The sequence below is a fragment of the Lampris incognitus genome, chromosome 9, assembly GCF_029633865.1.
Source record: "Lampris incognitus isolate fLamInc1 chromosome 9, fLamInc1.hap2, whole genome shotgun sequence".
NCBI classification, from domain to species: Eukaryota; Metazoa; Chordata; class Actinopteri; order Lampriformes; family Lampridae; genus Lampris; species Lampris incognitus.
Window position 1 is genome coordinate 17,264,067 of NC_079219.1, and position 11,166 is coordinate 17,275,232.

General features: G+C 43.7%; 1 protein-coding gene across 1 annotated transcript; it reads left to right on the forward strand.

Moving 5' to 3' along the window:
- Window positions 1-3,770: 3,770 nt before the first annotated feature.
- has2 (hyaluronan synthase 2) lies at window positions 3,771-10,116 on the forward strand. Its single transcript, XM_056286391.1, has 3 exons — window positions 3,771-4,397; window positions 8,511-8,612; window positions 8,816-10,116. The coding sequence occupies exons 1-3, from the start codon at window positions 3,771-3,773 to the stop codon at window positions 9,743-9,745; spliced, it is 1,659 nt and encodes a 552-aa protein (XP_056142366.1). The 3' UTR covers window positions 9,746-10,116.
- The last annotated feature ends 1,050 nt before the right edge of the window (window positions 10,117-11,166 follow it).

Consider the following 11,166-nt stretch of genomic DNA (forward strand, 5'->3'; position numbering starts at 1 on the left):
GAGGGCATTGCTGGGGAGAGGGATGTCTGGAGTGCCCTACTTCGCTTGCTGTCACCGTGACCCGACCCTGCAAAAGCGGCTGAAGATGAGATGAGATGAGATGAGATTTTTACATAAAAATGGAATGCGATGCTCTTTATATTAAGTGACAGAGCACAGATAAAAAGAACAGAAGATACTGCGCAATTTAACCCTGCCTGCAGTCTGCAGTCCACACATGGGGACAGAGAACCGGGGACAGACCTTGTTTCTCCTGATCCACTATTAGTGCTATGTGGATTTTCATTAAAAGCTGAGCTAGAAGACAATATGTCAACCACTGGTTAACCTTTATTTATCACTCCCTGCAACTGTTCTGTAGCTCACACGCCTACTGTACACAGTAGTTTGTACACGGAGAGCTGCAAACATTACCGTGTAACGTAAGAAAACTATAAAATTATGAAGGGAAAAAAACTTTTCAGTGTTTTTTTGCCAGCTAAGCAGTCTCGGTTTCTTTGAATGAGCTGAGGTAACTCTAAGCTGATGGAAAGAGAAAGGGGTAATGGAGTTTATGCTACACTACCCTCTGTCTGTAGTTTTACTACATCTCTCTCTCACACACACACAAACACACACACACACACACACACACACACACACACACACACACACACACACACACACACACACACATATATAAATGCAAACTGGCACAAGCTCAGGAACTTCTAATGTGAAGGGCACTCTCACCTCCCAAGAAACAAACTGTTAACTCATGTTTGAACACACACACACACACACACTCTCTCTCTCTCTCTCTCTCTCTCTCTCTCTCTCTCTCTCTCTCTCTCTCTCTCTCTCTCCTTGCACTGGCTCTTGGCAGGGTGCGATAAGCATTTTTATATGCATGTTTGTGGGTCTGTGTTATATGCATACTGTGTGTGTGTTATGTGTGTGTATTATATATATATATATATATATATATATACACATACATATATATGTATGTGTGTGTGTGTCAGGGGTCTTGTAAATGAGCGGCTGACGTTAAGAGGCTTGCCACGTGCCAGAGGAGGCCTGCTACGCTGGTTGTGGCCTTCTCATCTACTGGTCAGATGAACAAGGCATTATGTCTGAGCCAAGGGGCGTGTTTTCTCTTCACTCACTCGTCATCTCTGTGTTTCAAAGAAACACTTGGCTGCTCCCACTCTCTCTCTCTCTCTCTCTCGCTTGTTCTCTGTGTCTCTCACTTGAACTCTTTCATCTTCTCTCTTGCTTTGTTTCCCCCTTTAATTCTCTCTCTCCATTGCTTACTCTATACCTCTTATCTATATTTCCTCACTTTTTCTGTTTATACTCTCTCTCTCTCTCTCTCTCTCTCTCTCTCTCTCTCTCTCTCTCTCTCTCTCTCTCTCTCTGTCTCATTCTTGCTGTTCATTCTTGCCTCCCCCTCCCCTGCCCATTTTCTCTAACCCACTCTGCAACTTTCGCTTTCCTCATCTCCCTGCTGTTTCCTCCGCTGCCCCTCCTCCCTCTCTCATTCTCTCTGTCTGTTAGGTGTGGTGGGTGGAACGGCTGCCAAGCCACAGAGACTGCCGGGGTTAGTGCGCTCTTTACTTGATGGCCGTGTTGTTCATCATGATTGTGACAAGATGCTGATGGACTGCCTCACACAGGAGGATCACACAGCATCCGTTTATATGTAATGACATGCGTTGATCGTAGCTCCCGCTGAACGTGAGACGTGAGGCGGCAGCGTCGGTGCACTCAAGAACGACTGGAGAGGTCTTTTCTAAAACCTTTGCTCAAGATGTCAACGTATCCGTTGAGTGCTGTCTCCACAAGGTGGCACCCTGGTGGCCCAGGGGTCAAAGGAACACCCTCAAAATGCTTATGATTTGAATCCCCCCCACACACACAAACACACACACACATACACACAGGTTCTAACCATATATCTTGGGGCAGGTCTTAAAGGGAAATATTCACAATTTTCTAAATGATCTCTCTCTATATGTTGTAGGGATAACACTCCATTGGCAGCCATAACCCTGAACGGTCTTCTGTCTCTGAAACGGCGCCTAAATTGTGTGGGAAAATGTCTGCCAGTGACATTTCTGGCGGACAGTCCGTGATGGAGAAAATTCACTTCCTGGTTTTCCAGTTGGCTGCAGTGTACATGAAAATGTGGAGATCAATGCTACATGCAGCTGGAGAAGAACATGTGAATAACAACGCTGCATTACACAGCTGCGTGTAGTGTTGTTATTTACATTGTCTTATATAATGAATACAATAACACTAACAGGCCAATGACGTCAATGGCAGACACAATCTTGGCAGCATTTTAGAGACACATAGAAGACTGCTTGATATCACAGCCCTTATTTCCGTTTAAATATGCAGTCATTGGAAACAAAACACACAGAGCATCTTAAAGACTGACGCTCTTTGGTTCAATGTCCAAGGCATACACCACGTTCTCAGGACCCCATAAGTTCATTTTTTTTGGTCACATACGATACCCCCTCTCTCGCTCTCTCTCTCCACCGATACCCTTTCAATTAGGTATTTATTGCATGAATACATCCCTCAGCGATACTGTCAGGGGAGGTGTCGTGGAGACGCAGGAGGAGAAGGACACATGCAGCACTCTCACAACTAAAAGTTTTTGTCTTCTTCTTCCCACGGAGATACAAACAGATGACATCACAGGGTGGTCCGCGCTGCGTTGAGCTGAGCCGGGCCATGCTGAGTGGGTCTCCATTGGTCTGCCAAACAGATGGCGGTAGCTGCATAGTGAAGGAATTGTATTAAACTATCTCCCCTAGAAGGTTTTGTGGGTCCACACGTATAAAAACGATATGTGTTTTAACGCAAAAATGGGTTGGCTCACGTTACAAGAGCAGAACGTCTCTCCATTACAGGCCGGGGTCAGTGGGTGAGAGTTCCTTATTAGGGTGAATGCCGGAAAATGTAGGGGGTGGATAAATGAATTAATGAAAAGCAACTCAACTTTAGAGGATCTTTCTACTTTATAGACCACTTAGATCTTGGACTTTTGGTTGGGGGTGGCGGATTTGGCAGATAATTAGGTCAAGAAATCTTATAATGTGCGCCCACCCGCACTAAAGAGAATTTAAACAATCGGCCAGTCACAACTAACTGACATTTAGACATGGGGATTTCGGGGAGAGGGAGAGGGAGGTATAGAGGGAGGGAAAGAGGGAATAAAGAAGAGGGGAAGGGAAACTTCGCTGCTTTTTCAACCTGGTTTTCACTGCAATAAAATGTGATTGTGCATGCCAATGTGGAGTATATGCAAAAGCTGTGTGGTTTTGTAGTGGTGCACTATGCCATTTAGGCTGATTCATCATGCAGTGTCCCCTAGCTCATTGAAAGTTTTAGAAAATCATGATGTTGGCTATCAAATGAATGAATGAATGCAGTATATCAGGCAAGTTATCATGTGTTTGTTGTTCAAGATTTTTGTATATGTAAGAAAATAATGATTTTTGTGTTTTTGATATTCCCCTTTCCTCTGTAAATATGTAAAATCAAGACACAGGCATTCAATGTGGCTCATTCATCTCCACTGTCAAACTGAACTGCATCAAAAAGGAGTAAAAAAAAAAAACTAAAGGGGAAAAATATGACAGTGAAGTGTCAGTTTCTCTTAATTAGCGGCATAGGATTTGGCTAGGCTTGCGATTCATGTGCTTACATCACTTATTGACTATATAATAATCGCTACATTCACCCCTTTTTTCCCCACATGTCATCCCTAGATGAGATGCCACAGGGTCCTCACCTACCTGCGGATATTTGGGACCACCATGTTTGGCGTGTCCCTCCTGGTGGGCATCTCTGCGGCTTACATCATGGGCTACCAGTTCTTCACGACAGCCAACAACCACCTATCCTTTGGCCTGTACGGTGCCATCCTGGTGGTCCACCTTATCATCCAGAGCCTCTTTGCGCTCTTGGAGCACAGGAACATGAAGCGGTCTTTAGAGACACCCATCAAACTGAATAAGTCGTTGGCATTGTGTATAGCAGCATATCAAGAAGACCCAAACTACCTGAGGAAGTGTCTGGTGTCGGTGAAGAGGCTGACCTACCCGGGGATCAAGGTCATCATGGTGATCGATGGAAACACAGAAGATGACTTATACATGATGGAGATATTCAAAGAGATCATGGGATGGGACAAAGCAGCCACGTATGTGTGGAGTAGCAACTATCACCACAGAGGGCCTGAGGTGACGGACGAGAGCTACGCCGAGAGTCTTCAACAGGTCTCCAGACTGGTGCTGAACAACAAGTGCATCTGCATCATGCAGAAGTGGGGAGGGAAGCGAGAGGTCATGTATACGGCCTTCAAAGCACTCGGGAGGAGCGTGGACTATGTGCAGGTGAGACGGCGAGCGGAGAGAGTGACCGATGGGTGAATGGATGGAAAGGTGAGGGGAGGGGAGAAAAGAAAGGTACAGGGGAATGAATGAAAAATAGGAAATCATGAAAAGCAGAAGAGATAGAGAGAATCGGATGTGAGAGTGGAGAAAGCGGGAGTACAGTTGCAATAGAAGGCATGGAGAGAGATATAGAAGAAGGGGGGTAGAAAAGCACTCTCCAGAAAAGAAGTAAAGAGTAAGATATTGTGTGTACATGCACAATTTTGCATGTGTTCCTGTGTGCCTCTTGCCGTTGAACACCAGACATACCGTTATCAGGTGGAGGCAGATTCAACCATGCATGACAGTTGGTGTGTTTATGTGTGCAGTCATGTAAGAGCGGCCGAGAAAGGTATAGAAGGAAAGAAGGAGTGAAAGATAGAGGGGGAGAAGCATGCTATATATGCAGGTAATGCTAGTGTGTCGAGGATGAAGGGATGAGGAAGGGAGAGAAGGATGAAGAGATGGCTAGAAGAGGGACTGGTATCTGTGCCAAGACAAATATGGGATCCACAATGAGCCTTTTGTCTGTGCTTAAATGGACGACAGCCATGTGCATCGTGTCGTGTCGTCTAGTATGAAAAAAGGGCCAGAGGAAGTCAACAACTAAGTGTTAGACCAGATATTTTTTTGAGTTGAGATTTACGTCATCGACATCAATAGTATCAGTCTGAGTACAGAATCAAACAAAAATGATAAATCTATATATCTCGACACCAAGTTATGAACGGTGGTACTGCAACTGTAGAAACAACAATTTATTTTAAAAGATAAAAAGAAACAGATTTGAGAGCTTTATAAAGCCTTAACGTTGCTCAACAATCTGAAATCAGCGACCTAACCTGCCTTGACGTGATTCAGCTACTTGCTTTTTCAGGTGAACAAGAGCTGAACTGCCTACTATGCTAGCGGGAAAACATAACCAAATAGAACAATGGCACCTGCCATGATTGTAGATCAACAAAATCAAGATGATGTCAATGGTCTGATACCTTTGGGAAAACCATTGCCCGTGTCTGAGTAACAGCTTTATCCCCCAACTAAGACACAGACAAATGATGTGAACATCTGTGAGGTGTGAGTCAAAACACAAACAGCAGTAAAACACATTAACATCAGTGCCGAGCATGTTAGCGCCTGCGATAGTGAAGAAGCAAAGTAAACATAACGCACTATCATTTCTCAAGTTAAGTATAAAATGAAATATGGCCTTCACACTACTCAAAGACAAAAAAGCGCTTTTACCTTTTCCTTTACCATCTTATCATTAGTGGTAGAGCTATAGTTAAGGGATGGAAGTACTGCCTCTGAGGTGTATAGTATAGTGATCTCCCGCTGACCGATAATGAATCGCTATATTCCATTATGTGCAATGTAAATTTGTGTGATAAGTGAGTATAATCCCTTCAAAAGAAGGTTGCCTTTCATCTATTAGTGCTTATATAATGACAAATGTCTTAAAGAGCGTATGATGCTTTCTAAAATGCCCTAAAATGCCTTATAAGTACACTATAGAATAATCAATGGTTCAAGATGGTATGGTAAAATGTCTCCCTTAACACAGTACAAGACAATTCAGCATCACTTGGGACCAGTTTGCAGTAAACTATTGCTTGAAATTTTAATTTTAATGGTGCAACCATTAATTCAAATGTAAACAAAAGGGTCACCCCCGTTACCAAAACTCAAAACACAGGGCTGGAACCTGCCGTCCCTTCCAAATTGATTGACAGGTCTCTAAATTATGGACCAACACAAAATTGTAAAATCCACGATTGTGGACGGAAACCATCTCAAATGTGTGTGTGCTTCATGCTGAGAAGCCCCACCTCACTCTTATTCATTCATACCTTTTCGCACCTTGGAACAAAAACAAGTCTTCCTCCTTGGCTCACTGAGCAATTTAAAAAGCAGGAAGTGTTTTGCTAATGGAAGTCACTGAGGCAGAATTTTCCATTTTCCTGAACAGCTTTTTTTCCTGTCAGGTCAACATGTCAAGCTTAAATTAACCATCCTTTGGTAGTTTTTTTCTGATTGTTTCAGAATAAGGTCAGACCAGGACAACCCTGTCTCGAATCACAGTCGAGCTAATCCCATTTACCCACCCAATATGTAAAGTTACCCTTAGCCTGAAACAATGCCGGAGCCTTTCACAGGGTCACATAGGAACGTATTTGGAAAGGTTTTATAATTCCTACGTCTGAAGACTCAAAAGTTACACTTGCCAAGGTATTAGCAGGCCATTACGGTGGCTTGAATGATGGCTAAAGTTACACAACAACCTTATTAACGTGAAAGGATGTGATTAGTTTTAATGAGCTGGACCCATGAAAGCGGGAGGTTGTCTTTGAGGATGAAAACTCTCCAGTGTGTCACTTGCACAAAGCTGCAGACTGCCAAAACCCACTTATTAAACAGAGATTTCAAAACAATTTACTTCAGCTCTTCCGGTGACCTTACACGCTCTGACCACAACAAGATTTCACTGTATGCAGTTGTGCGGTTGTGCTCAGGCAGTGTCTCTCAGCAGACATGTCTGCAGTCTTACCATAGCATTGTCGGGAGTGCATGGCTTCTGCTCTCATTTTCAATACCCGATTACTCAGGAAATTTTTCCACTTGGGGACAGAGACAGAGACAGAGAGAGCGAGAGACAGAATGGAGTGACAATGGCGTGAGAGAGAAGTGGAGGAAGGGTAAGAATAACTGTAAGAGGGAAAGGCAGCCAAAGAAAGAAACAGAGTGCCAGAGTGAATGAAAGCGAGAAGGAGCCACTGGCTCCCCTTCACAGATCTCTTAAGCAGTACGAGCTTAATGCCAGCCAAAGCGAGGGAGTGTCAACTCTCTGTCCAAAGCACTTGAGGCTGGTGATTACTTCAGTTTAAATGAGCGGATCAGCTCTTTTGTTACAATAGACTACACGCAGGCCATATTTTATGTCTTGATTCAGCTCAGTATCAGAGATCACATTATTTTTATTGTAGTATAATAATACCCGAAATTAGAACCAAATAGCATGCATCAGAGCGTAAGTTTTATTTCCTCACCTGTGAATCACAAACTGCTTCTGTGAAAACCTCTGACAGAGAGAAAGAGGGAGAGGGAGAGGGTGGGATGGACATAAATTGCAGTGTTGTGCATCCTCATAAACAGAAATTTTCCCAATAAGGCAGCAATTTTAACTTGGGCCACGATGCTTTTATGCTCAAACCAACTTCTTTATCAAATCAGCCATGGGTGCAGCCATGTAGGAGGGGCTGCAAACATCGGACCATGTGTAATATGTCTCCAAGTCCCTCCTCCCTTAGTTACTGTTGCTGTGTCCAATAAACTTTCGGGATGAGTGTTGTTATTGTAACTTCGATGTCACATCAACATAGTACACAGGCTTGGGATAACATAATTCTGTTTTACGGTTTCTCCCAACAAGCGCTTCAAGAAGTCGCATTGAAGCTGGAGAGAGATAGAGAGAGAGAGAGAGAGAGAGAGAGAGAGACATACTGTGTAGCCAGTTGGTCAGTCGTCCAGCAGAAGTCAAAGAGCTGTTGAGCTCTAATGTGTCCCGCTTTCAAGGCTAATACTGTTGGGGGGACAGCACGGGGACAGTGAGGATTTCCAGTGTGGTGTTGGTCAGGTGTGAGATAAAGTCTATCCACCCATTATCTCAAGTCTATGCCATCTAACATTTCTGTGACACAGGTCTAGTTTCTGCTACTGAAACCAGAGCTATAAACACATGTATTGTCCTCAGTACAGTTTTAAATGAATGTTCCTAAAGTGACTGTCCCCCAGACTGTTATGTGCAAGACCAGGAGGTGTCTGGGAGTTTTGGCTTTAAATGCCTTCAAGTTTAGTGAACAGAAATGAATATTTGAAAGCAAATAAAAGTCTCTTATACACACTATGCATGAGACACATATGAGCTATGTTGGGATTAACACATTCATTGGGATATTCAAGCGACTGCTGAATTCCCCACTTTATCCTATGAGAGCAGTCGTAATGGCTGATATATTTTGCAGCTTTCTAGGTCCCATAGGACATGTTATTGACTGAGTTTTGTGTCTTACGTAGGTGTGTGACTCTGACACCATGTTGGACCCAGCATCATCTGTGGAGATGGTGAAAGTATTAGAAGAGGACCCCATGGTGGGAGGTGTGGGTGGAGATGTACAGGTACACATTTGAAACTCTGTTGCTCTCTGAACTAGATTTTTTTCTTTTATTTCAATGACATTTCCGTTGAAAATGATCCATCAAGACAGGTTCTCATTGTTGCACCTCATTATGTGCAAGAATTTCTGTTAACGTGAATCTTAAATTTTCTCATCCCCTCCCACAATTTAACTTTCTCCCTTTTCTCCTTCATCCCTCTCTAGATCCTCAACAAGTACGAGTCGTGGATCTCCTTCCTAAGCAGTGTGCGATACTGGATGGCCTTCAACATTGAGCGGGCTTGCCAGTCCTACTTTGGCTGTGTCCAGTGTATCAGCGGTCCTTTAGGAATGTACCGGAACTCCCTGCTTCACGAGTTCATGGAGGACTGGTACAACCAGACCTTCATGGGGTCCCACTGTAGTTTTGGGGATGACCGGCATCTCACAAACAGGGTCCTCAGCCTCGGGTATGCGACCAAATATACGGCACGATCGAAATGCCTCACTGAGACTCCCATTACGTACCTGCGCTGGCTCAATCAGCAGACCCGCTGGAGTAAGTCATACTTTCGAGAGTGGCTCTACAACTCCATGTGGTTCCACAAACATCATCTGTGGATGACTTATGAGGCCGTGATCACAGGGTTTTTCCCATTTTTCCTGATAGCTACTGCCATACAACTCTTCTACCAAGGGAGGCTCTGGAATATTCTGTTGTTCCTACTCATTGTCCAGGCAGTGGCGCTCATCAAGTCATCATTCGCCAGCTGCCTCCGAGGTAACATTGTCATGGTGTTTATGTCATTTTATTCAGTTTTGTACATGTCAAGTCTGTTGCCAGCCAAAATGTTTGCAATAGCCACCATCAATAAGGCTGGATGGGGGACTTCGGGGCGGAAAACAATTGTGGTGAACTTCATTGGCCTGGTTCCCATATCTGTATGGTTCACCATCCTCTTTTTTGGGATTATCTATTCCATAATCCAGGAGACTCGAAAACCTTTTCCCGAGGCAGAGAAAATCGTTTTAATAATAGGGGCAATCGTGTATGCCAGTTACTGGGTCATGCTTCTGACCTTGTACACAGTGCTTATAAACAAGTGTGGGAGGAGGAAAAAAGAGACACACTATGACATGGTGTTGGACGTATGATATACACACACAGTAGTCATCGTCAACTGAACTGATCTGTACTTTTACTCACACCATGCCCCCCCCCTCCATCATCAAATGAAGGAAATAAATGTTTATTAGGATGGACACAAAATGTATGCCACTGCAAAATAAACCACAAGTGGAAGCTGTGACATTTAGGGAAAGCAAAGGATAGCAACCCCAAAACCCATGTTGTGTTCATGCATGTCTTCGTGAAGATGAGTCCTTGCTTACTATACAACAGTATTTCCTCTAACCACAAGTCACACAGAAAGGCAGAAAAAGGCGATAATGTGACAGTAGGATAGTCATCCAATCCATGCAATTTTAGATTGTCAATCAATCAATTACACATTGGGTGTGTTTTGGGGAGGTTTTTATGGCCTGCCTTGATTTGCTCTTGACTCGATCTTGTTAATCATACCAGGCTGTAACATATTACTATCAAATGAAAACAGAGGTGAGAATTAACATGGTAATTTCTGGACAGATGACATTACTGGAAAGCTGCCTGTACCACAAAAGCGCCTGAATTGCCTCTGTGTTTCCATGGGATAGGTGGAGGATGCCTCCCTGTGTTCAGAAACATCTTCTCAGTCCGCAAGATTTTTACTTGAAGTGGTTAATCTGAGTATTTTTAGTGTAACCTGGTTTAATGTTTAAGACTGTCTGAGAGGCTCATGCCCCCAGATAAAGCACAAATTCTGGGGTTAGCTTCTGTCTGCCTAGCAAGCGTTTTCCAAACGCTTCCGAGGGTGTGCTTTTGAGTCGATGAAGACATGCAGAAAGGTGTGGAGGGGATGAGAATTTGGGCCACTGCTCTCCATCTTTCTCTCAACGTTTACAAAGTGAAGAATCTCAAACTGATCTCTGGCCGGTAGACAAACTCACCACAGGATCAGGTGACCAAAGTGAAGTCATGTGACCAGAAGTGAGACACCGTATCATTGCTGCTGAGACTGTTTTTTCTTTTATATAGTACATACAGAAACAATTAAATTGTTGTTTCTATTTGCGATAGGAAAAATTGTATGTTTTTTTTCTTTAAAACGTTTTAACACTATTTTGTTTATGATGTACTTTATGTTGTGCCGAGATGAATTATAACCACCAAAAGGACACTGTGGGCATGTTCTGATCCATTTTATGTTATATGGGTTTCCATTTGCCCTTGCTCACTTCCTTCTCATAGTGATGGTGACCTCGCTAAATACAAGTGAGCAAGTTCCCCCCCCGCCCACCCCGCCCCAACTGCAGGGAGGCTAGTATGAGAGTAGGTATGGGCAGATGGTATCCACATTGTTTTGGATGAAGAACATGGACTGTGTACCAGCCTGGAGAAAAACAAACCCATACATTACAGTAGGAATGTGAACAAGGGCACTTGTTGGAAGGGAGCAACATGTGGAGTGAAGTCC